This window comes from Asterias amurensis, chromosome 20 (genome assembly GCF_032118995.1).
Source record: "Asterias amurensis chromosome 20, ASM3211899v1".
NCBI lineage: Eukaryota > Metazoa > Echinodermata > Asteroidea > Forcipulatida > Asteriidae > Asterias > Asterias amurensis.
In genome coordinates, this window is record NC_092667.1 from 5,377,103 (window position 1) to 5,405,046 (window position 27,944).

At 40.0% G+C, this 27,944-nt stretch overlaps 2 protein-coding genes across 3 annotated transcripts in view; one reads left to right on the top strand and one right to left on the bottom strand.

Moving 5' to 3' along the window:
* Positions 1 to 25,219, bottom strand: part of LOC139952180 (ras-related protein Rab-23-like) — a 34,223-nt gene extending 9,004 nt beyond the window's left edge. The window contains exons 1-3 of one of the 2 annotated variants that reach the window (XM_071951209.1): positions 25,108 to 25,219; positions 5,010 to 5,342; positions 4,267 to 4,388 (exon numbers count right to left, since the gene is read on the bottom strand). In XM_071951209.1, the coding sequence (XP_071807310.1) occupies positions 4,267 to 4,388; positions 5,010 to 5,042 (155 nt within the window). In that variant the 5' untranslated portion in view covers positions 5,043 to 5,342; positions 25,108 to 25,219. Of the gene's footprint in view, positions 1 to 4,266; positions 4,389 to 5,009; positions 5,343 to 12,350; positions 12,519 to 25,107 lie in introns of those variants that run through there. The other variant, XM_071951208.1, reaches the window with a different exon arrangement.
* LOC139952577 (uncharacterized) lies at positions 13,643 to 18,094 on the top strand. Its single transcript, XM_071951760.1, has 2 exons — positions 13,643 to 13,718; positions 14,438 to 18,094. Exon 2 carries the CDS (start codon positions 14,543 to 14,545, stop codon positions 16,457 to 16,459), a length of 1,917 nt encoding a protein of 638 aa, XP_071807861.1. The 5' UTR covers positions 13,643 to 13,718; positions 14,438 to 14,542; the 3' UTR covers positions 16,460 to 18,094.
* Positions 25,220 to 27,944: the final 2,725 nt, after the last annotated feature.

Consider the following 27,944-nt stretch of genomic DNA (forward strand, 5'->3'; position numbering starts at 1 on the left):
TAAGGAAGTAAGTTTTAGTTTTAGATGCTGGAGGAAAACCCAGGAGAAATATTCTAGAGAGAACCCACGCAGTCAGACAGGGAACTTAATCACTGTACTAGCCAAGAACCCAATGGAGAGGAGACAATGAAGGAAGTTTCAGTTTTAGATGCTGGAGGAACATTTGCTCTTGAATGGTAAATGTCAAGGGTTCAAATCCCGGCCAAGAAAATGCCTACATGTACATGTGGATTCTGTTCGGAGAAATCGGATGAAGTACCAAGTATAGGCCCCCCTATCTTCTTTTATTTATTTCTTCTTTACTTTACCCTGGGGAAACCTCTCAGTAAAACACTGTTGTTCAGAGGTGCCCAGCAACTAATACACATTTTTTATACAGTGCTTTACAAGTAACAGTGTATGGATAAAAACAAATTTATCCCCACTGCAAATTTAATGCAGGCCCGATACTTCACTTAAGGCAATGAAGGCGATTGCCTCCATGCCCCCCCCCCCCCCCCCCCCCCCCGGTTATTTGCAATCTTCCCATACATTTGTATGGTGCCCTTTATTTACCAAGGAGAAAATGCCTTGGTGCCCTTTAGCGTGATTCAAACCGGGGTCCTAGAGGTGGAAGGCAAGGCAAGATACACAATGTAGCAATGTAGCACTACGTAAAGTCCCTTATTAGTCACTGAACCTTTTGCCAAACCAACATGTAGCATATCAGATGCATTTTAATCAGTCAAAGTCCGGTAATTTAGGGGGAATTTTTTTCCCCGGAGGATATTACTTTCATGAAACAACAACTTCCTCAATTAAAAAAAGCAATTTGTGTCACGGGAAATGACATCTGATAAAATAATGGTAATCTAAAATCTTCATTATTAAAGTGGGTATACCTTTGGTAATTATTTCAAAATTAATGACCATGAAAACTTGCGAGGTTGCGTTTTTGAGATATTGACGAAAAAATCGTGTAAACCCAGGAAAATAATCTCTAATAAGAAAACACAATCTGAGCAACATTACTGACCGTAACGCTTCTCAGATTCAAATTTTTGGGGCAAAAAAACTGATATCTTTTTCTACAACCACGTTACTTCAAAATGAAATGATTCTCAAAAATGCTTTATACTCGTATTGAAAAATGACTGCACTTCTAACCAAGTACATGAAGTATTTATTGCTATGAATTTTAAGAGTGATTACCGCACAACATTCCCTTCCAATGCCAGGAGCAGGGCTTACACTTTTCTAGACTACGACGGTCGACGAAGTGGCCCGTATCTTTTACTGGACCAAATATATTATTCATGATTGCGGCTAGATTCATTTTTGAAATCCTCTTGATCAGCTTGGAGGAAGTTTGGTCTCATAATTCAAACCGACCAATCTACATTTGGTAATTGGAGAAACGATCAACCTAGACAAGAATATAGTTTGCCGTTTTCATTTCCGGTTGCTAGTATCAAGTCCAAGTCCCCAGTAATTTTCAATGATTGTGTAAAATATTCATGGACTGTTTCAATGTGAACACATGTTGGTGATGTTTGTGAGAGCATATGGACTGTCAGTTTGGTATGATGAATAAATTATTGAATAAATTATTGAGTTCCTGTTAGCATAAGTTTCAATAATTCAACCACACTGCTTTTATTTTATCATCATTAGAACTATTATTTAACAGGGTATCCCTTTAACGTTCTGGACCAAAACAAAATCACGCTGAACTAAAACAAGGTCCTTGAAATGTTTTCTTGTTGGTGTTTATTGGTTTCAAATGAATGCCCTACTGTGCATGGTCTGAAGCATTCTAAAATCTAACTGCATGGTATTTTATTGGTTTTTGTGACTTTTAATATCAAGGACCCTTGATAGGTTTTGAGTTGGTGTTTTTATTTCGTTTTAAAATTAAAAGCCCTGCTTATATTAGCAATCTCGTGTAATATTACATGTACCTTTAAACTAAGCATGAAGAAACAGAATCAAGAGCACTTACAACTCATTACAGCAGGAACTATTACTAACTTGGTCCGGGAAGTTTGAATGCTCAGCAGACTTGTACAGTAACTGCATCTCCTAACGTACTGTAACTGCATCTCCTAACGTACTGTAACTGCATCTCCTAACGTACTGTAACTGCATCTCCTAACGTACTGTAACTGCATCTCCTAACGTACTGTAACTGCATCTCCTAACGTACTGTAACTGCATCTCCTAACGTACTGTAACTGCATCTCCTAACGTACTGTAACTGCATCTCCTAACGTACTGTAACTGCATCTCCTAACGTACTGTAACTGGGCCCAATTTCATGGCTCTGCTTACTGCGAATTCTGCGCTTACGGTCACCATTCTCCGCTTAGTGTGCAAGCATCAAAATTCTGCGCTAGATGTGGAAGCCAAGAGTGTATTTTATGTGGAGTACACACGCGCACCAGCAAAACAATTCTTGTTAACCAGTAGAATACACTTGATGTAAGTGCAGAGTTCCCTACTTCGGTAAGCGCGGATTGCTTTCCTAACAGTAACCAAAGCCATGCAATTAAGCCCCGATTGTTAGTCTGGACCCAGCCATACTGTCTGAATCTACATGTACCTGGATATGTAACCTGCATTTCTGCAAGGCTGCATGAAGAATGTCTGTCAATGATTCTTCACAATTCCTTTGAAATATCACCGGCCTATTCACAAATTATTTCCGCTATCAGGCTATTGACAAATTTATTTCGCTGTAATTAAATAATTTTTGCCTCATTGGGAAATAAAAAAGGTGAGCCATACAATGTACATTGTCAACGACCAGCTAGTTGTATACCACGTACATGTATTGTACATCACTCATGGTATTACAAGCAAACCATTACTCTAATGCTAAGAGAACATTGGAGACCTAGCCCCAGGTTGCGAAAGTTTGGCAATTTTGTGCGCACACGCTTTAAAGGAACACGTTGCCTTGGATCGGACGAGTTGGTCAAAACAAAAGCGTTTGTAACCGTTTTTTATAAAATGCATATGGTTGGAAAGATGTTTTAAAAGTAGAATACAATGATCCACACAAGTTTGCCTCAAAATTGCGTGGTTTTCCTTCTACTGTGTGAACTAACATGGTCGGCCATTTATGGGAGTCAAAATTTTGACCCCCATAAATGGCCGACGTGTTAGTCGACGAGGTAAAAGGAAAACCACGCAATTTCGAGGCATGTTTGTGTGGATCACTGTATTCTACTTTTACAACATCTTTCTACCCATATGCATTTTATAAAAAACGGTTACAAACGCTTTTCAAAGACCAACTCGACCGATCCAAGGCAACGTGTTCCTTTAATGTTACCCACTCTAGATCAATAACAGAGCAGTTTGCTGTTGACTGCCGAGTGCCAGCTAACTCAATGACTGTGAGACACATACAGAATCCAGATTCCATTTTATTCAAGCCTTCAAGAGCAAATAACCTTGGGAAATGTGAATGTGGGTGACTTGAAGATTATGCATTGGCCTACATCTATGTACAAGCATGACAGGTTGGTTTCTCCACAGGGCAAATGGTTTGTATCACTTTGTGACGTGTGAGGTGATCAAATTTGAGTACAGCAGGTCTACAATAAATAATCTATGCATGGTTTATACAGCGCCCAACATGAATCCAACCCACAGGCCTGATGTTTCGGGAGGCGATTGCCTCCATGCCCCCTAGTCATTGCCTTGGTGCCCTTGAAATGGTAGGAATTTAAAATTTTCCTGATTGGGTGCTCTTTACCGAGGAGAAAATGCCTTGGTGCCCTTGCCCTTATAAAACGAGGCACACAGGCCTGAACCCACATTATGCTATAGACAACACAAGAAATTATGTTCCATGAACTAGACCGCTCTGCCACGACACACAACGCTATTATTCTAGCAAAAACCACCAAAACCATTAAAAAGCTAGAGGCAAAGTCTACACCAACATACATGTACAGTATGTGCAAGAAATTATTCACAAAAACAAGCCTTCAAGAAAAACTCCGCTCCCAATCACAATCTCAACTTCATCGACATTGACTAAGTCATACGACCAACAAGCCTTTTCGACGTCTTCTCCCACTCTTATACAAACTCCCCCGAAATCAAAGACCCACAAACTCTGGATCAATTGAAACGTCTTCTCAACACTAATACTCTGACTAATTTTATTTCTTGGTTCTCAAATGACTTTGTACAGCACATTGGACTTACCTGTGTAATGTGAGACATGTGAGAAGACGGTCTATATTATTATTATTATTATTATTATAAACTCACTGTATCTGTCTCTCCAGGAAGTCTACTCCGATCGTCTTTTTGTAGTCTTTGGTGAAGATCCCTTTGCAGTATCGTTGGATCATACTGGACTTCCCTACAGCTCCATTGCCAACAATCACCACCTAAAGCAGGAGACAAAAATAACACACGTTAAGAAAACTTGCAAAAACAGTAGCAGGGTCTTTCTCAAAGGCTAAATGACAACACAACACAACACCCATGAATTAAGTGGAAATACATAGAGAGAGAGAGAGAGAGAGTCAGAAGGCACACAAAAAAAGCAAGGGGTAAACAAGATAAGTTGGTTGCATAGCTTTAAACAATTGCTTTAGGCCTACTCCAATGTACTCAATTCTGATTTTTTTTCACCGTGACCATCTTTATACTGGATGTACATAAAATAGGTGCAATTATTTATTTGGTCATTCTTATAAAGTGATGTAGGCATAGACACACTCTTACACATCAGATTTTGGCTGCATTTTGCGCAGGACTCAATTTTTTTTACACTGGACCATCAAGGCCAGTGATTTCAGTAATGCGCCTTTAAACTCAAGACAGGACAAGATGGTGGTCCTAAGTGTGGTAATTCCAAAATGTAGTCAATGTAGTCAATGCAGTTGCATGAGAATTCTGTGTATGTTGAAGAAAATATTATCTATTAAATTGTCACAGGTAATTATTTTGGGTCTTTTGATAATATTATTCTCTAAAGATTTAGTTTCAAGTTACACCCTGCTTACCTTGATGGCTATTTCTACATCCTCTTCCTTCATCTTGTCAAATTCTAAAACACGTCGCTGCGATAAGACGGCGAGTCGCAGCACCAAATTGTCTGTCAACACTTGAAGTCAAAGTCAAGGTCTTGACACTGCGGAGTTGGGGGGGGGAGAGACACAATACAAGGGCACTATCCGGATGAGTCGACGAAACGTTCCGTTGGGGCTTTCTGCATGAGTTGTCCCGTTCGTCACTTCAGTTGGGTCGTGATGATGCGTGGTCTACTTGTCGTTGTTGTTGCCATGGGTTACCAATCTCGGCGCAAGCTTTTCATGACTGGGACTTGATGAAGGAACCTGTGTGGTAGGAGGATGGAAACAATAAATCTTATTATCATTTGCTGAAATCAAAGTACAGAGTAAGTAATTTCTGCCGGAAGAATGACAATAGAAATTCAATTATACTGTGTATTTCAGTCGACTGAATGAATGAATTTAAAGCAGCAAATTTCGTTTGCATAAATAAAAAAGATATATCATTATTATTAAGTTTCATATTTGTATATGTAGCTATCAGGCATTCCTATTTGGTTAAATTTTTTGTTTACACGAGGGCTGACAACTTGTTATATTAACAATCATTCTTTATTTGTATTATAATACTGGGTTCTTTTATAGTTTTACTAGGGATATACTTCATGAGTGGACATTGGATCCAAATTTTTGGGCAATATCTAAAAGACGAGAACAACTTTTGAAATGAAAATATTCACTTCGTAGTTTCACCGAATACAAGCTACATAAAACAAGCGACGGTTCCACAAAAAAGGGATAATTTGCCTTAATGGACATTTCTGGGTAATTTATCACCACTTTTCCGATTGTTTTCCAAAGTCAAAAACAGGCCTTTTGTTTTAGTTAAGGGCAAGGGCACCAAGGCATTTTCTCCTAAGGGCACCCTATAATGCCCTTTGAGGAAATTATAAATTTCTACAGATCATTTCAACTGCACCATGGCAATAATCAGGGGGCAGGGGGCATGGAGGCAATCGCATTCGTTGCTTCTGTGAAAGATCAGTCTTACAAACGAATCGGAAATCAGACTAAAGTAGAAAGATAATTTCTCATGCAGCGAGGGGCTTATTCTGAATTTGTGTCTGACCTACACAGTCAGAGAGCCCCTGGCCTTGAGCTAAAAAAAAAACACTAATAGTGTTCAGCCGTCTGCTCAGTCACGGAAATACATATTCCATGTTAACAATGTTTATTCTACTCCAAAGTGAGAGGGGGGGGGGCTTCTAATGTGTAACATAAACTGCGTGGTTGAGTGTGGAGCAGTGTGGATTACACACAGTGTGCATTTAGACTTTTCCCCTCTGACCCTTTTAGATGTGTTTGAACAACATTGCGGAATGTTCATGATGTATGGTTAGACAAAAAAGGTCCAAGAATTCCAACAAAGATGACAGAAGGTTCAAGAAGTTAATTTTCTTTTTCTGCATTGAAGGACATAACAGACCATACATACAGCACAATTATATTAATAGCTCGGTAATGCTGGTTCACTTTAACATGTTAAGTATTAAAATACGTACGATGCATTGGTACGCAAAGACTGAACAAGATAACGAGTTTGCTACGGTTTGTAAATCGTCACAATGGGAGACTTTTTGGACGCTTGGTGGCAGCAGACTTACCAGGTAACATTCATTGTTCTCGGTCATGTGCGCACGCTCAGAACTACGTAAACAATGGAAATCTACCTTGTAAGTCTGCTGCCACCTAGCGTCCCAAAGTCCCCCATTAACTGGAGGATATGGAAAGGGTTTAAAGAAACTTATTAGTATTGGGAAGAACATCAACAGAGAAGATTTTATTAGAGAAGGACTTGAACCAGCGACATCCGAAATAAAGACTCTGGACACTATTGGTAATTGTCAAAGACCAGTCTTCTCACTTGGAGTATCTCAACATATGCATGAAACAACAAACCTGTGAAAATTTGAGCTCATTTGGTCGTCGAACTTGCGAGAAAACTATGAAAGAAAAAACACCCTTGTCACACGAAGTTGTGTGCTTTCAGATGCTTGATTTCGAGACCTCAAATTCTAAATTTGAGGTCTCGAAATCAAATTCGTGGAAAATTACTTCTTTCTCGAAAACTACATCACTTCAGAGGGAGCCGTTTGTCACAATGTTTTGTACTATCAACCTCCCCATATTACTAGTTACCAAGTAAGGATTTATGCTAATAATTATTTTGAGTAATTACCAATAGTATCCACTGCCTTTAACACGACAGTGCTTTACCAACTGAGCCTACATTATTTCTACGATCTCCCTAATTTGTCGCAAATAGAAAGTGTCAACTGCCGAAGTCACCAAACCAGGGTGTCTACAAGTCAGCGTCAAACAGACTGTGCATAACGCCTTCATGAACAATGACAACCACCACTCTCGCTGAACAGTCAGTGAATTCTATCAACCAAATCGATTCATGAAATAATGCAAGGAGTCTTTTAAAATTGATTCATATTGGAAATGTCAAGGTACACAAGTAATGCTGTCATAATGCACTAGTTGTGGCCTACGAGTCTAGTACACACTCTGGTGTTGTAAGAGTGTTGAATTGGGTCATGTTCTAAGCACCTACATGTACTGTACAACTGTAGTGTCTTTGCTCCAAAGCAGAGAGAACACAGTGAGACACTTAATAATGTAATTGCTTTGTTCTTCTGACTGGACACTAAAAGTAAAAGCCATGCATGAGTTAAAAAGATTTAGTATTAAAGACATGTAAGAGAAGGTGTTTGCCCTCAGTGTTTCTGGCCTGGTTGGCTGCAGATGTGGTTTCATAGGGTTTTTATCAATAAAACCATATGAAAAATTGGCTCTGTGGTGTGTCATGGCGAGTGGTTTTACAGAGCACTGGACTCAGGCTATGACATTTCTGATTAGCTGTGTGTGGGTTCAAGTCCCGGTAATGACACTTGTATCCTTGAGGAAGATACATTTATATCATAATGGCTGTGTCCTACCAGGTGGGACATTAAGCTGTAGGTCCTGTGTACTACATGTACGTACATGTATAGCAGGATTGGTAGTGCACTATAAAAAGAACACGTAATACTTATCGTCCGTGGGAGAACTGGGGTTAACCCGTGTGTTTCTGGTTCACACAGCAAGCACCCGTGTTTGCAGTTTTCCTGAACAAATCTTAACATTGCATGTAAATGTCCTACCCAATTCAGACACCCCCACACTCTTTGAATGACCTTGAAAATGTAAAAACTTTGGACGACCCCTAAACAAAAATGACCTGTGGAGTTCAGGTCAACCCACGACCTGACTTTCAATCCATCACTACCGTACCTACACATGTACGTTTGTATCTACTCGCAAAAACACTGGATACATTTTTTGTTTCTCTACAAAGAATTTTTGTTGGTTTCACATTCCACCCTATGGTTGAGCACACCACCCACTGTCTGTGCCAACACTGGCACATTTTAGATTCAATGAAAGAACAGCACACTTATACGCATGTTGTCGTGAACACTTAACAGTTGTTCGTTTTACCATAGAGCAAGGGTTTCCACCTTGTTTAAAACTCGAACAAATATTTGTCTTTCTGTTGTTTGTGAAAGGAGGCGGAGAGCTCAGTAACCAAATAAAGGGTAAAGTGAGATGAGTTAACCAAACAAGACTGAAACATGAAACAGAAACCTGTCTATTGTGATTCTAAGGGTTCGGCCAAGAATTTATTGAGTGACGGAAACTTTTTTTTTGTAGTGTGGTCAAGGTAATTTCCAATGTACACATAGTTTACATCTGTGTACACTTGTGTGGTTACTGTGCATTGAATTGAACGGAATGCCTTCACTGTCATGGGAAAAAAATTACAGCATGGAAAGGTCTGTCTTTAATTGAATTGAAAGACACTACGTACGTAATATAGGTAGCCTATCAGACTCAAACTGAACATTGGGGCATCTTCACTTTTCTTCAAAACAAACATGAACTGAAAAACAAGAACAGTCAGAATTATCCAATGCTGAGTTAACACTACTGGCCAGACACTAAAAACACTGGCTGTAGGCCTGTGATACAGTGTTAATTTTCTGTTCAAATAATGGTCAGACAGTAGGAGGGTTGACTATGTTCTACATTGATGTTTTTTTTCTATAGTAAGATTTTATAGTGCTATTTTATGATATTGAATGGTCAAACAGTAGGAAGTTTGACTGTGTACTAAAAGGTCGTTCACATTATATCTACAGGATGAAATAGTTGTGTGATATTGAATGGTCAAATAGTAGGGAGGGATGACTGTGTACTTTGCATACACATAACATCATATTACAGGCTGGTGTACAGTAGTTAGGTTATGTTGAACGGTCAAATAGGCTAGTGTTCAAAGCAGTTTAGTGTAAATTCTGTGCCCTGTTCCTATTTCTAGGATAGACCCCCTACTTCGGTACATCAATGGTCCAGGCCATTCCCCTTGTACGCTCAACCATGGATATTACTAAGGATTCCTACGTATGAATAAGCACCCACCACGCATCAGTGACTTTCTAGGTCTTTCAGGATCAAGCAAAACAGCTCTTTACATTTGTTTTTTTTTATGCAAGCCACCCCAGGCCCTGAGTGTGGATTTTGGATTAGCCTAATAATTGTAAGCATTATTTGTCAAGCATGACTTTGGATTAACCTCCCTGTACAGTCTGCTGACAGTGCACAGATATCATTCATGTGATGTGTGTGGGTAAAACCATGGAGCAAAAACAGTGTACAAGCACTCAATCAATCAGAAGACATAGCGCCAAAATCAACAACAAATTTACAAAGGCGCTCAAGACAGTTACATTAAATTAACATTATTACACTTGTGAATGACATTACATTTGAGCAGTTTCTTAAAAATATAAACAAGAACAGACTAAGTGCAAAGTTCTCCTCAAGCGTTTTTGGACGAGCGTACCCGCCCATCTAAATTCTCAAAACACCAAATGAGCATGTTAAAAAATGTAGCACCCGCACAAAAACATTGAGGACAAAATATCTCCAAAATTATTTGTGAGGAACACAAACCACCCTTTCGATGCGCCTTAAAAGGCAGTGGACACTATTGGTAACTGTCAAAGACTAGCCTTCACAGTTGGTTTATCTCAACATATGAATAAAATAACAAACTTGCGAGATAATAATGAAAGAAAAAAACACCATTGTAACATGAAGTTGTGTGCGTTTAGATGGTTGATTTCGAGACCTCAAGTTCTAAATCTGAGGTCTCGAAATCAAATTCGTGGAAAATTACTTCTTTCTCGAAAACTATGGCACTTCAGAGGGAGCCGTTTCTCACAATGTTTTATACTATCAACCGCTCCCCATTACTCGTCACCAAGAAAGGTTTTATGATAAGAATTATTTTGAGTAATTACCAAGTGTCCACTGCCTTTAAAATCACACGCTTGTAATAATTCTCAATAGAGACCATCACCTACAAGCCCCTTTTGATTTTAACAAATAATAATAAAGGAAACTTGTAATGCGCCATGTCTGTCACAAGTGACACTCCTGGCAAAGGAACCCTGACAAAGCTAACAACTGAAGGAACTAATTAAACAAAATAAACAGAAGGAGAAGCAGCTTGTGTGAAAAGGTGGCTTTTGAGTTGGTTCTTGAACATGTTGAAGGAAGTTTCCTTTCTGAGTTTGATGGAGAGTGAGTTCTATGGGAAGGACCAGACTCCGTGATTCCTAGGAGTGATGAGAGAGGGGTACTCAGAGAAGGTTTGTGTGAGAGGAGCGAAGACCTCGGTTAGGTTTGGTTCCATTGCCTTAGTGCACTTTATAATGTTCCAGTTCAGAAACTAATTTCCCTCATGAGTCATAGAGGTGCCTTTTTACTGAGAAAAAGACTGAATTGCTCTTGACCAGAAGGGGAACCTGTTTCATGAGGTTGAAGACCAAGGGAATTAGGCCCCTCTTCTGGTCACTAACAGGCCCGAGGGGGAATAGACGTACACTAGTTACCGAATTATGCCAGTCAATATGTGTTTTATAACACAGCTCGGTGTAAGAACAGAAATCTGTAAAATAAAGGAAGTTGCTGTTCATGGTTCAAGTCAAGAGAGGGTGCTGTAATCAGGCACTATTTTCAAAGACTAGTGCCCACTCGGGAACTAGTTCCCGCAACACACGCGCGCGATCATTAGACTATAGTTCATCCCACGTTACAGCCAACCACAGTACAGAACAAGCAAGAGGTGTGTTGTATTTTTTTCTAATTTGGGGTTGCGACTAGTGTCAATTTGTAACTATTGATTTATGTCTAAAGAAGACTGCTGCTTGTAAACTACCGGTTTACCGCGCCGCCACGATTCTTAAAGACAATACAAAATACCCCCCTTCAGCAATCTACATTTAAAAGACCATTAGTACCTTACCATATTCCTAGATTTTTACACCCATCTTGTATTTGAGAAAAAATGAAATTCGCTGCGAAAAATTACCACGCAACATAAGGGCTTCCCCAAACACGAGCGCCCTTACCGATGGTGGCAGCAAACATATTGCCAAAAATAGTGCATGTCTGGACGTGTGGTTTCTTCGGGTTTAATCAAATTTTCAACCTGTCGCTGTTGCACTATGTGAAGTCATTGATATTTTTTTAACTGCCAACCCTTGCCAGGCACTAACATTATTGAAAGTAACTTGATAACTTTTGCCAATTTTGAATTAGAGGGCCACTTCCAGTTTTGACCGGAAGTAGAGGTCATGTGAGGTCAGGCACACGAGCTGTTTCGCTGCGCTGCGCTACGAAACAGCTAATGAATAGGCCTACTAATAACCAATTATGGAATGTTGCTGTTGTGGCCAGGTGATCTGGCGCACTGGACTTCGTGGTGGCCGAGTTATCAGACCAGCAGCCAATTTCACAAAACTTTTTGCAACTGTGTAAGTCCACTTTAGCACATTTATGGTGCAACTGCAAGTTACGCCATAAACATTGCACAAGAAAGGGGAAGGGTATTTTTTTATTTTTTTTTGGCAAGTCTTTAAATCACACTCTATTATTCTATAATATAAATATCTAGACAGACTGCCTGGGGTATAATTTATAAAGAAGCAGCTGCATCTGACTAAAATTGCAACTGTACCAACAAACAATGCGTACTAATTTTATTCCGACGAACGAAGGGACAATCCCTACAACAAAAACTTGTACACAACTCCCATGCCATTCAAATAACACTAAATTGACCGGAAACTGGGCCAAACATCACCGGCTCGTTTCCAAACCAGTTTCAAAAGACCGAGAATTCAGATTTATAATAAACAAATTAAGCAAAATACTCACCTTTTATCGAGAGTGTGTGTGCCAAATCAGTGTTTCAGTCGACATTCAAGAGTTGTCAAGGATTGCTTGCAGTTTAGTTCAGCTTTATCCGAAGAATAAATCCGCGAAGTCACCTGCTAAATTCTTCCGGTTTATGGCAGCGCCTTGGCAGCAATATTTTGTCGTACGTAAAAAGCAACCACCCATGAAAAGTCACGTGACTAGTCTGGCTACTCTGAACAAGATAGGTGGATTTCTTACGGTAACCATTGGGTGTAAGACATTCATAATTAATTGGAAGAGACAGGGTTTTTTTCGGATTTCGTGTAAAGTTTTCTAATTATGTTGTAATATCCTTATTATGTAACAAAGTCACAACTAATATTGTAAAAAGTTAACATTTTAAAGGTTTGCCTGAAAAGTTCTTTCAGGACGACTCAACTATTCAGAGAGGGGAGGCAGTGGTGCTGCAACCCAGTGATTTATTTCCCATGATGTCAGTAACATAGCAACCGATTGCGGAATTTCATTTTAAAGGGGACCGTACATTAATCAGTGTGTAATCCAACAAAAAAAGACTCAATAAAAAAAATCATCCATTTTTGAAACCATGTGTCGCATGCTTTATACCATTTGGTTACAGATATAATAATGTATTAGGAAGGAGCATGTGAAAAAAACTAGAGATGCTACTTCTCTATAGGTCCGAATTTTTGCTGATTTGACCCATTTTTTAAATGTTTTTTAACTCTAGGCCTAGTTTAACTGTTAATGTCTATAGATTCGGGAAAGTAACAAAAAGCCAATTCACTTATGGTGTTGGAAAAATGCTAAACAAATGCTTAATTTGTTTAAATTACATTTAAAAAACTGAGGGGGGTGGGGGACACAATAAAAAGTTGCTCAGAGAAAAGTTGCTTCGGCGAAAATCTATTATGCGCCTCTGTGCTATGTGGGTGGTGCGACGAGGCTAGGAGCACTTCAACTTTTTAGTGGCGTCACCAAATAGCGCCCTCTGCCTGTAGGGAGTTTACTCGAAGCATAGAGCAAGAGGGTTTTCTCCATAACAATTTTATGAAAATTGCTTTTGGTAAACAGCTAGGTCCCTAAAATGCTGGGCCGAGCACTGAAAAATAAAACACCTGTTTCATAATCATTTCATAAAACTAAAACATGTTCGAGATCAAATAAATCTATTTAATAAAGTTTACCCGGTCGATATGATTATTATTAGCTGCATCTTTTCTTTGTGTGCTGCTCTAGCTAACGGTCAACCCGAAGTGCGCCACCTTCTGACTCATTTAGGAAAATGTCAACATTGAAGCATCCACTTGTCGAGTCCACCGAGTTGATCAAACAAAAATACGAACTTAATACGGACAAATGAAGGTATTTTAATCAACATTTTAAGGTTATTTTGGCAAAATAGGAATAATGAATGTTATGATGAAAGGTTGAAAGACCTTTGAGACCCGTAGTTGTGTTGAAAAGATGTGAATTTAGAGCTTATCAATCGCAATTGTTTCAAGGGCATTTGAAACACAAGCATTAGACAACTCGACCGTCACACTGTTAATGTTATTGCATGAAGGTCGACTTGTCCAAACTTATGTCAACAACTAAATCATGGAAATTTCCGTATCAAACTGCCACTTCTTCGTTCATTCTGAAATGAAATCGTATCTTACTTACTAAAAGCGAAGTATTGCTTTTGGTATTATAAATAATGAGTGAACTGAATAATTGTTAGACCGCCTTTGATTCTTGTCGATTTTGAATTGAATGAAAATTTACATTCTAAATCTTAAAATCACAAATACAAGCAAGGTTGTGGGCTGGGTTAGAATCCTAGCAAGAGAGAGACGGAAAGACAGACAGACATAAAGAAGTTTTCTGTCGTCGGTGATCAAAAGAGTTATTTAACTTAAGTTGGAAGTTGTGACATACGTGTAATAATGGAAAGGTTTTCGGTAACACCATAATGATCGACTATCTTGTATCTCTTAGTTGTGACGATTCACAACTCTGTTTACACTCTAGTTTTTGTTACAGGCCTATATAGTTTCTATACTAAACTCAGTGTTCAAAATCTCTTCACTTTGTTTCAGGATTTTCCTCTACGTTCCAAGCCTTAACAGGAGAAGTTTCGATGACAAGATTTCATTTATTGAGGTCTTCCTTCATCTTTGAATGTTGGTGCTAAAACAATAACAATGAGTGAAAGCCACAGTCAGTCCAAGTGGGGCGATGAAACATCAGCAATGATATCCGAAGAGGCGATAATTTCTCCAAACGTTGAAGAAAAACCAGCTGTTTGTGGAATCTGTGGCAAAGCCTTTTCATGTCTCGATGATCTTCTGAAGCATGGTGATGTTCATACAAAGGAAGAGCCGTCCGACGACATTAACCCTGATGAGCCCCAGACTCCGTCGGATAAGAATGGGTATCACCAAAAGAATCAAACGCAGGAAGATCGTCCTACTTGTGATATATGCGGGAAATCATTCACAAGGTTGAGCCATCTTCTGAGGCATTACCGAACTCACACAAAAGACAAACCATTCAGCTGCGAAACCTGTGGTAAAGCATTCTCGCAGAAATGCCATCTTAAAAGCCACTATCTGATCCATACAAGTAAGGACACTTTTCACTGTAAATTTTGCGGGAAGTCGTTCTCACAAATGGGCTATCTCACAAAGCATCTTCGGATCCACACCAAAGAACTGTCGTACGTCTGCAGCATATGCGGTGATGCTTTTTACGATGAACAGAACCTGTTGAGTCACATGACAGTTCACGCCAAAGTCAATCAGTTCCTTTGCGTAATTTGTGGTAAAGTTTTTCTGCGATCCAATGAGCTGACGAGACATCAATTGACTCATAACAATCGGCCGCCGAACAGGGATGAGAGTCGACGAATAGTAATGAGCCCAACGTCCCAACAGATTTCCCCTCAGTCGATTCAAATAAGTCGAAAGCTTTTTAGCTGCACCATCTGTGGGAAAGAATTCCTACAAGAGGAAGAATACGCAATTCACCAACGCACCCATGCCGAAAACAAACCCTACAGTTGCGATATCTGCGACCAGGTTTTCGACCGAAAAGCCTTTTTAGAAGTCCACCAGATGACTCATGACGGTAGAACGCCACTCCGCTGTCCAGTCTGTGGAAAGGCTTTCACGCGATTAAGCCACCTAGCAAGGCATTATCGCACACATACCAAAGACAAACCGTTCTACTGCGATATTTGCGGCAAAGGGTTTACTCAGAAGTGCCATCTGAAAAGCCATTTGTTGATTCACTCGACTAAAGCACCGTACATTTGCCGCACGTGCGGGAAAGAATTCATCCATCAGTGTGAACTGAGGTTGCATCTTGTCACTCATAAAAAAACATACACCTGCGACAATTGTGATGAGGTTTTCTCGAAGAAATCATTACTGACTGATCACCTTAAGATGCACACTAGTGGGAACCCCTTTATTTGTCGCGTCTGCGGGAAACCATTCTCACGGTCGAACGATCTGACTAGACATCACCTCACGCACAACGAGGAACGAGTATACAAGTGCGATGTCTGCGCCAAAGTGTTTAACCAGAAAGTCCATCTGATCACTCACCGAAAAATCCATGGAGGAGTGACTTTGAAATCTGAGACCCTTACCGAGACTTTATCCGATGAGTTCCATGAAGCTCCGACAGATGAAAATCCTTCGGAGGATTCTTTTGACGATCCCATAGATCTCTTCAGCCAGGAAAGTACTTCCTCAGTGTCTGGTGAAGACAAGAAACCATTCCATTGTGACATTTGTGACAAGTCTGTTGCCTCGTCCGAAGAACTAACCAAGCATCGACTCTGCCACTCGAGTGTCAAACCTTTCAAATGTGAGGTCTGTGGGAAGACGTTTCGGGAAAAGGGAAATCTTAAATGCCACACTAGAATTCACACGGGAGAGAAACCATTTGTTTGTGTGGTTTGTGGGAAAGCATTCAACCAATCCAGTGTTCTTAAAAGACACCGTCTCATGCACACCAACGATAAACCATTCAAATGCAAGCAGTGGGATTGTGAAAGGGCGTTTATGTCCAAACGCAGCTTAATTATTCACCAAAAAGTTCACAATGGATAACATTCCAACCAAAGGGTAGCGTAAAATACCGTTGTGTTGATTGTGTTTTGCAATTAGTGCCGCTGTAAGCTTGCGCGCAAATGCGCAAGGCTGATGAGTGCAACATGTGCATCTTGTCCTAAACATCTCTAAAAACAAGTATGTCTTACTTTGTAAACAACGTCTTCTTAAAGGGAAGGTAAACAACTGGTAATTACTCTTAAAATTAATGTCAATAACAACTTTTGGTTAAAAGCCTACAGCAGCTTCCAATGGTATGAAGTAATTTGAGAAACATTTCATTTTAAAGGAGATATCCCAAAATTTGAATCTGAGAAGCGTTACTGTCAGTAACATTTCTTACAGTACACAGTCAACCCTCTTACTGTCTGACCATTCAATACCAACCTCTGTGGTTTTGAATGAAAGATAAACAATTGCTAACTAGTTAGTAATATCATGTGGTGAATGCATACTGCACAGTACACAGTCAACCCTCCTACTGTGTGACCATTCAATCTTATTCACTTTGATATGGATTGCTTTAAAAATTGTCTGGGGCATCAATGAAATTATAGATAATTAATGCAAGTCTGTTACAAATATCCATCTTTGGTAAATGCATCTACAAAGTTACATATTATTTTTTACTCTACGCTGCCTGTACATGTAGCTGTTCTCAATTCGTCAATGGGGGACTTCTGGGACACTTGGTGGTAGCAGACTTACCAGGTAAAACCTATTGTTCTTGTTAATGTGTTCATGCTCAGAACTACGAAAACAATGAAATTTTTACCTGGTAAGTCAGCTGCTACCTGGCGTTCTAAAGTCTCCCAATAGTTGATCAACTCACTGTAGTTACAATGTAAACCATTAAGCCTAAAATCTATAAAACTATGAGAAGTGGAAATAAAATTCTTGTACAAGATAAATTTAAATCTAAAACCCACTTGTCGAATCAAACTTTTAAATCACTTACAAAACCACCAATCAAGTATTGTCAAGAGAATGTGAATGCTTTCTGTGTATATGATTGTGATACTAGTAAGGGTAGGTTACTGTAGCTTTGTTTAAAACTTCTATCATTTCCCAAAATGGAATGTGCAAGTAGACTAGTGATCAAGTACTTAAGGGAACGTTACAGAATTGGTAAAAAAACAAAAATCGGAAGATCACAAATTTACATCTGTCATGTTAGTATAGGGGTCAAATTTGGGGAGAGGTCCACAAGACCATCATGGACCAATATCATATAGCTGCTTAAGCCCACCAAGTAGCTAAGCACAACAAAATCCTGCTTACCAAAATAAGGTTTCAAGCTAAATCATCTGGAACTGGTATCATGCTCATTTTTGCTTAGCATAAAATTGTTAAGCACTGATTGCTACTTAAGCAGCTCTATAAAATTGGGCCCAGGACTTTTACATCAAAATGTAAACTGGACAATAAATATTTTCACCATATCAGAATCAAAATGAGAAAGAAACATGCTCTATGACATATAAGAGAAGATTTATAACATTTGTCTTAGGTTCATAACCAAAGTGTAATGTTATTACATTACATTAACTCAAGCCAAGAAAAGAATTTTAATTGATTTTTGTTTTTAAAACAATATTTTGTTTATAATGTATTGTGCTTTGTAAAAAATACCATTCCAACATTTTAAAGAAGAAATAGAATAAAATATAAATTTATAAAAGTACATGATAAATATTCATTGTCATGCAAATTTTGTGAAATGTCTCGCTTAACAGTTGTTGATGTTGTGTCAGTTAACGGTGCTGGACACCTTTAGTTATTGTCAATACTAGATGTATCTAAACATGCATACAATAACAAACCTGTGAAATATTGGTCTCAATTGGTCATCGAATTTGCAAGAAAAAAATGAAGGGAAAAAAATGGTAAATGAAAATCAGAAGGGTGCCAATAAGGAAGGCTTTAGTTAAACCAAGCCTCAATAATTTTCAATTTCATTTGGTATATAGGCCTAATTTCAGGAAGCCACGCTAACGCACAATGAAAATGTTTTACAGTTCGCTGGTCTTCGGCAAAGACGCAGTTTGGTAGCAATATTTCTCCAATTATCCACCGTGCATAATGATTATAAAAGAAGAGAACTGTTGCATGCGCCAGTATTGATGAAAGTCTGTGTAAATATAGAGATTCAGGTTGCTAGTTAATGGTTCAATATTCGATAGCGACCTCTATACACATGAGTTGAGAAAAACAGTATTTTGGAAACTGATTGGGGTTCGCGTTGAAGTGAATGTTACCGCCAAAGAATGGCAATGTATTGTTAAAAAACATAACAATGGAAAATGAGTTAGGTGGAAAGATTGTCTTATGTTTATAAGCTTTGAGAAAAAAAACAATTGCTTGTGAATTCCGCGCTTACGTCAAGCATAATTTCCCTGAGAAGTAGGGATTTTTTTATTGTGCGCGTGCATATACTGTAAATAGGCATCGTTCACTTAATTATCTGAGCTAATTGGTAGATCAGTGGTGGCCAAAAGCTAACAGTGATCATGCGCAGTTTGATTTTGTGACTGTAGATGATTCGTGCTATTATAATAATATCGAAGTCTTATAATATAGCGCACGTATCTACCAAACAAGGTACTCAATGCGCTGAGTACAATACGAACTTTCAGAAAGATAGGTTATTGCAGTGATGAATTCTGAGACCCAATTATTTAGCACCTTCTAATTGTTTACAAGGTGCTACGGCGCATACAGCAGCCACAGCCAGGAACACTGGGGCGAACCCGGTAAACAGGGAAACAATCTCAGCGCAGTTCTGTTCTGTGAAGGTTGCACCTTCTTGTTTTTATTTTTATTTTATAATATCACACCAATTTAGATATATCTGGCAGCAATTTTAATTTACCAGCAGACGGCTTTTTGCAAAAATGTTGGCGTGCAAACTGCTGGGTGTTGTTGGTATATTTTTGATGGCAGACTACGCTGCTGTAAATGGGCGGTGTTGGAAGAATGCCCCAAGCACCGGAGGGAGTGCCACCAGCACCGGAGCGGCAGCCCCCAGTACCGGAGGGGCACCTACCGGAGTGCAGCTAAAAACCGGAGGGACACCTACCGAAGGGACACCTACCGAAGGAACAACTACCGAAGGGTCAACTACCGAAGGAACAACTACCGGAGCGGCAGCGCCCAGCACCGGAGGGACGGCCCCAAGCACCACAGCGACACCGCCATGCCCCCCTACTTGGAGCCAGTGGCAAGACAAGTGCTTCAAGCTGCATGAGCACGACGTTTCATGGGAGGAGGGCAAGCAGATGTGCATGGAGTCGGGCGGGGTGTTGGTTGTCCCTCAATCCATCGAAGAATTACAACACCTTCTCATAATGTGCAACGACGATTGGGCATGGATCTGGATTGGTTGCAACGACATTCAATCTGAAGGTTTGTACACAATTCTAGAAATGATGTTCAATAAAAGTCATTATTACTTTTTATTTTATTGACAACACAAGTCAAAAATTGTTCTTTTTTTTTCTCTTTCTGGTTGACTTTGATAAGGTACCTGGGTGTCTCTGAATGGCGAAGGTATCATTTCCGTGGGGGACAAGAGATGGTATAGCGGTGAGCCAGATAGTCGTGGGGGCGCAAATGAAGACTGCACGGCGGGGGATGGATCGGGCTGGCACGATAGAGAATGTGATAGTTGGTACATGTACGTAATATGCGAGCGCCCCGTTGCACTGTGAAACGTTGCTCAAAATGTAGTCTTGAATGACAACGTTTACCTTTTGTAGATCAAATTTTTGAAATTCTATATACATACAAACTGTGAATGGAGATTATGTTATTAAAACTAAAGAGAGACTACACAGAGCAGCGGGTGGCGAATAAGACATTTTATCGACTTGATTCCAAGACTAGAGACAACCTTAGAGCACACTACATTGAATAAACCAACCGGCTCTCACAGAGACACCACTTCAACTTTTCGAGAAGAGACAATTACTTGGTGTATCCGTCAGATTAACACACACGCAAACAATTATTGATGTAAAAGATATAAATAGTATTGATGATGTTTATGTTTTAAAATACTTGCCCAGCACTGAAAGCTCAAAATAAATTACTGCACAAAAAGCCATGTTTTACTCAGCCTCTCAAAATTACAATGCGTTAAACTCTTATACCAACTCGACCTCTAGAAATAATTAACCCTAACCAAACCCCACCCTTCAATTAACCCCTAACCAACCCCGACCTAGACTTGACCCCTGGCTTTATCGTCTGCACATGAATCTAGGTGAAAGGTGAAGATGGACGAGGATTAACCATAGACCTTTCTTTTGTTGATAAACAAACCGCCTTGGTTGGCATGGTCGGCCGAATGTTAGTAAAACACTCAATCGTAAAAACAGATGTTTCAACAAATTTCAACATTTTCTGCAAATTTTCAATTAAATAAAATACCTCTCATGATAAGTTGCTTTATTTTAAACAAAATCAACAAATTTTGTTACATTGTTACCAAAAATAGCGATCTATTCTTGATTTGCACTTATGGCTTTCTATAGTTTTCCAATCTGGGCTGGCAAAAACTCGGGCTGTGACGTTGCAATGGCGTTATTAACGAGAGGCTCGAAGTGTGACGTCAGATGTTCAGGCTAGCCCCGACCCTTCAAAATATTAACCCGAATGGAAATGAACCAAAGGAAGTGGAGTCAAAAGAGGGCGCTCCCAGTTCGAACTGGGAGCGCCCTCTTTTGACTCCACTTCCTTTGGTTCATTTCCATTCGGGTTAATATTTGTTTAGGCACGTAAACACCATGCACAGGGTCCAATTTCATAGATCCACTTAAAAAAGATCTACTCTTTGATTTTGCAGCATTGGCCGCCATCTTTGATGAAATGTTCACGCGTGCAAGGCTATCATTGGCTGAGAGTTGTGCGCAGCGCACACGCGCCATGCATTTTTCAAAGATGGCGGGGTCAATGACGTCATGTGCAATCTATCTATATCAACAGTTGCGGATACCGATATATATGTACTTCAAGGTTTCCTTAAGTATTGATGACGCCATGCACTTACGTCAATCCAGCCGCCGTCTTTGAAGTAAACTTTTAATGAAAAACTGGAATTTCCATACAGCGCTGACAAAATAATTTTAATTAATGAGCAATCTCCTTATGATCTCAGAGTAGATTATTGCTTATCGTTTAAAGGCAGTGGACACTATTGGGGTTTTTTATTACAGAAAATAATTATTAGCATAAAAATTACTTGGTAGCAACCAATTGAGAGCTGTTGATAGCACAACATGTTGTGAGAAACGGCTCCCTCTGAAGTGACGTAGCTATTGAGAATAAGGTAGTTTCTCCCTCAAAATACATTAGGCCTGAACCCTTTTATTGGCATTTGACAGCTCACAAATTTGTGCATCAGGGTGTTTTTCTTTCAATATTCTCTTGCAACTTCAATGACCAAATGAGTCAATAATGCTCACCACAGATTGTATGCATAGTTGGGATACACCAAGTGAGAATACTGGTACTTTACATTTACCAAAGCTGTCCGGTGCCATTAAACAATTCACTACGTTTATTTAGCCCTGTTGTGTAGAGCTATTTTTGTTTAATTTAATGACATGTTTGCAAACTTTCCTTGGCAGAGCTTCAAGGTTGGTTATTTTTTCTTGGTCGGTTTTTCTACGTGACTTCTACCGGAAGGCAATCGATCATAAAATTGTAGAGTAGTTTTTTACGTGACTTGTTGCTTTTGCTGCTAATACCAATATTCAGTTAAGTGCGAGGAGGGTTTCTTTCAAAGCTAACCGACCGTGCTCCTAGACTTCCAAGGTTTCTTCGATTAAAATATTGACGCTATGCAGTGACGTCAATACAGCCGCCATCTTGAATTCAAACCTATGGGTGCAACCCAACAACTTAACACCCATAGCATACAGTGCACATATGCAAAATATTAAAAAATACACGAACAATTCTGAGAAGTCTCACAGCTTTTTACCCAGAAGGAAAAATTATCCAATGGCTCTTGTACTTTAATCCTATTCTCAGTTATGGCAGTTGAGGGTAAAATCAACACTACTTTTATGAACAATTAATCACAAACAACGAACAGAGAATGTAATGTAGAATGTGTCAGCGGCATATAAGCAATTAGTTTGCTCTCGAATTTATCCCCTTTTTCTAAAATAAAAGTCATTGAGAAAATAGTTTATAACATGTAAGTTTCCATTGATTTTTTTTGTCTTATCTAAATTTTGTACTACGCAACAGCTTATTATGCAAACTCAAAATCGTAATAAGTCAAGGTCTTTTTCCAGACTATATTTTATTATATTTTATAAAGTTTTGTTGATCGAATTATCGCTGTTATTAGAAAACCTCTTTGCGCGGGGTATTTTTGTGTGACACGATGATTGGTGTTTTTATTGCCAATTAAGGATCTTGGCACGGTTCCGTTTTGTGAAGGGTCGCCTTGTTGCTTATATAGGGCAGCAATTTCAATTTGTCAAGAGATGGTCAGCAAAATGTTGGCGAGCAAACTGCTGGGTGTTGTTGGTATATTTTTGATGGCAGACTATGCTGCTGTAAACGGGCGGTGTTGGAAGAAGGCCCCCAGCACCGGAGGGAAACCCATCGGAGGGAAACCCATCGAAGGGACACCCACCGGAGGGACACCTACCGGAGGGACACCTACCGGAGGGACACCTACCGGAGGGACACCTACCGGATGGACGCCCACCGGAGGGACACCCACCGGAGGGACACCTACCGGAGGGACACCTACCGGAGGGACACCTACCGGAGGGACACCTACCGGAAGGACCCCTACCGGAGGGACACCTACCGGAGGGACACCTACCGGAGGGACACCTACCGGAGCGGCAGCCCCCAGCACCGGAGGGACACCTACCGGAGGGACACCTACCGGAGGGACACCTACCGGAGCGGCAGCCCCCAGCACCGGAGGGATACCTACCGGAGCGGCAGCCCCCAGCACTGAAGTGACACCTACCGGAGCGGCAGCCCCCAGCACCGAAGGGACATCTACCGGAACGGCAGCCCCCAGTACCGAAGGGACATCTACCGGAGTGGCAGCCCCCAGCACCGGAGGGACACCTACCGGAGCGGCAGCCCCCAGCACCGGAGGGACACCTACCGGAGCGGCAGCCCCCAGCACCGGAGGGACACCTACCGGAGCGGCAGCCCCCAGCACCGTGTGTTGGCGGTGTCCCTATTAGTCAATATTATCTTTCTTGATTATATGACATTTGAATCTTTACACGTGACGACAGATATCAGTTTATTCTTACGGGTACAGAACAAGATGGGCCGGTAAAAGCTAGTTGGTTTTGTAGTATCAACATTTCGACAACCGTACTCTCGTCGTTGTCACTGTCTCCTATAACGACTGCTTTAGAGCACACTACATTGATCAAACCAACCGGCTCTCACAGAGCCATCACCTCAAGTTTTCAAAAGAGACAATTACGTGGTGTTTCCGTCAGACTTAATTGATTAGTAATATTTAATTTAATTCATGTAATAATATGTACGATTATAATCTAATCTAATTAACCCATCGGGACCGGGCGTGTTTGAAATAAATAAATAAATAAATAATTTATACAGACACTAGTTGGGAGGGGTTGGGTCAAACTCGCATGGTTAACTAGCTAAAGTTTTTACACAAAATCCAAAATGGCGGTCGAGTTTGGCGCCCATTTCAAATTCTCACAACACATTTATTAAATGACAACCACCAACCACTACCACTTTAAGAAAGAATCCAAAAACAATATAAATTTTGATGGTAAAACGGTTGCCATGGTAACAGCTGAAACCCGATAGAAACTTAACAAAATTTGCCCACGGTCCTGATGGGATTATTTATGTTCTTCTTTTGATTAAAGTTCTTTAATTCTGCACGTCAAATTTCAAATAAAATATTTATGCACAAAAACCATGTGTTTTATTTAACAGACTCATGTAAAATTAAGCTGTACCATTTCAGACCCTCCAGAACGATCCTAACAAACCCATTCCAATTGAAGTCTTACCAAACATGACCTTAAATAATTGACCATATTTAACCGAGACTCTTCAACATTAACACTAACCAACCCCACCCCACACATTTCCCCTAGCCCGGAACCAGACATTAGGAAATGTACGAGCATGCGCTCAGCCGGTAGTTAACCCCTTGCTACGTTTATACAGCGCCCTCACACGACGTAAAGAGTATCTGGCGGTGACTTTAAATAAATCACGTTATCGAAGCGTTAAAGATTTGTTTAAGCATGGTGAGTATGGAACAATAAGGGAGCAGTTACTCCCTAATTGTTCCACTAACACCCATGCTCGTTGAAAGTAACACAACATTAATGTTGTGTTACTTTAAACCCCGAGGACACATTAGTACAAAAAAGAAGGCATTGCTCTCTAAAATGTTGCCATCGTTTTAATCTTTTTCCTTTCTTGCCATTACTCGTATTAATTGTTATTTACAAGTGTGCGTTGGCAATCGTTGCGGCTTGCGAGTGGCATGGGCAAGAGCGGGCGCCCTTGTCTCAAGATGGCAGACGGCAACTGGCCCGAAATGCAAATAATGATACAAACGACCATGTGATAACTGAATTGAGAAAATATAAAGATTAACTTACAATATGTCCTTGGTCGGCCAACCATGAAAGCTCACATCATCGCTGAAGCTCCCAAAAGGGACGAAAATGCGACCACACACCGTCTTAATGTTGTGCCTTCCGTGTCAGTCAAACACACATGTTGAAGATTGCAGACTGACCTTTGACCTTCAGTGATAGAGGGCGCCTCTACGTGGCAGCTAATATTCAGAACCTGGAGGAAATTCCTCCATAATATGTATTATCTGTTTTGAAATATAATATTATTATATTTTAATACAGATAATCGTGGAGGAAGATTCTAGATAACAAAACCGTTCTGATAATTATAAATAACCCAAAATGTATATGGCCCATTCAAAAAGTGAATTATCTCGGGACGCAAGTATTTGAGGGTCAAGGTAGAGTGGTGCTTGTGAAGTACGCGGTTGCGCTAATACAAGATTATAGCAAAGCTTTACAGCGGGACTGCGTCCCTATGATCAAAGCAGGGCCCAATTTCATAACAACTGCTAAGCACAAACATTTGCTTAGCATGAAATCTCTTCCTTGCTAAAAGAAGGATAACCAACCAAATTTCCACGTGACTTTCAGGATAAGCAAACAACAGCTGAATATTGAAAGCAAGATGCAACGAATGGAAATTTGGTTAGTAGGCCCCTAATCCTGTTTTTATCAAGGAAGAAGTTCCATGCTGAGCAAATGTTTGTGCTTAGCAGCTTTATGAAATTGGGCCCATGTATGTGGCTGTACATGAATCACGGAGTTACAGCTTGTATGCACCCGCCCTCCGGAGCAAATCGCGGGATGGGGGGGGGGGGTGCAGGCGCTGTAAAAAGTGTGTGAGAGTTCATGAAAACCCACCAGGCCTGCAGTTTGGATCAGACGACTAAACCCCTTTTGTAAGTCGAATTTGTTTTAAAATGAAGCTAAAAAAGCCCACTTAAAAATCTTCTTTCAAAATCACATTACCTTAGTTTTCTGAACGAATGTTGAATAATGATATGCTGTATCAAAACGAAATTAATTGTTATATCCACCTTGTTGTGATGGCACATGCAATGGGAAGTTTATGGTACAAAATAAATGCAACTGCAATAGGCCTACGAATTGTACACCGGCTGCTTATGGTCGAGAATAAATTATTTGTTTTATTTTTTTACTCAGAAACTACCAGGTTCTTAGCAATGAAGTGTGATTTAAATGAAGGCATTTAGTTTTTCGAATCAAATTGAGAATTGAAATCGAAATATTTTAGTGATAAAAAACGAGCCGAACATTTTGACTTAGTATCTGTAACCATGGTCTAACCATCAAGTGGCATAATTTGTAGCGTCTGGTTTAGGAATAGTGAACGCAATACTAATTTGCGGTAGAGTTATTGTTGAACAAAAAATAATCTACAGTGTGTTAAATACTTTTGAATTGGTATTGAAGGGAATTTAAATGCAGCCGATAATTTTACATATTCATACCGCGTAGGACGCCGAAGCACGTCAACTGTAGACTTTTTCTGATGCAACAATCAGATGAAAGCCTGCATGACGGATTTGCCTCGATGAGCATAGCCCTAAATCACATAATCCACCTCTCTAAATAAACAGACAAGCCAGATGTAAGGCACACTCCACAAAACATCATTCTCTCGATCCACTCATTGGACAGACAGATACACAAAAAACACCCCAATAATCACCAGAGCGAAAACGAAAGGGTTAAAGTAATTCTTCGCTTCCATACACCATGTCGGGGAGAAATCGGACAGCGAAAAAGAAGAGCCGTGACACTAAGATATGCATGACAGCGCATCAAGCAATCCAAAACACCAAAACCCAGACTGGTTAAATCACTTTCAATAAAAAACCCACCACCAGCACACAAAAGTATTAATTTTGTTGTTTGCCGATTTGTTATGTTTCTCCCGGCCGGCACCTAAATCATTTTGGCGCGCACGGTGTTCTGCCTTAAAGACACTGGACACTATTGGTAATCGTCAAAGGCCAGTTTTCTCACTTGGTGTATCCCAACATATACATGAAATAACAAACCTGTGAAAAATTGAGCTCAATATTGGTCAACAAAGTTGCAAGAGAATAATGGAAGAAAAAACACCCTTGTCACACAAGCTGTGTGCCTTCAGTTGCCTACGATTCGAGACCTCAGCTGAGGTCTCTCCACTGCTCGTTACGAAATACGTTTTTATGCTAACAAATATTTTGAGTAATTACAAATATTGTCCATTACCTTTTTAAGACTATTGAGACAGGGAGTTTGGTACCAGCAACAAGTACCAAATCAAGCAAGCGTAAAAAGTAGGGGGGGGGGGCTGCCAGTAAAAACACAAACCATGAACTGTATGAGACGTAAGAAGAAACACAATGCTGTAGGTATCATTAGACCAACCCGTACATATTTCGGAGTGAGCTTACATATGCGGGTATAGTGTTTTCTCCATTGCGGGTTCTGATTGGTCAAAAGGAATCTGAGCGAGGGATAAAACCAAAGCCCATAACAAATTAAAAATCATTATTTGCATATCTGGTATCGCTCTCAAAACAACAGACCATAAATCTCCTGGTCATAAAAACCAAAAAAAAATGCACTAAATGAAAAACACCGCACACACAAATCCCAAAAGGCTATCGCCTTTATGCTATCAAGTTGGAACAGAATAAGCACGTGACGTCATATAAGTAGGTCAAAAGTCGGTTGTTCATTGGCCCATCCTGCGCGCTGCGCGTATGTGCGGTTTTCATTGGTCCACCATCGTTTTTACATCTAAGATAGCGGCGTGGTGATGACGCAACAATATCATGTAAGAGTTACGTTTCGTATTGAACACAAAAGGGGCTGAAACC

What these genes read in the sequence shown, in the direction of transcription:
- LOC139952577 (XM_071951760.1), top strand. Translation starts at nt 14,543, where the DNA reads ATGAGTGAAAGCCACAGTCAGTCCAAGTGGGGCGATGAAACATCAGCA.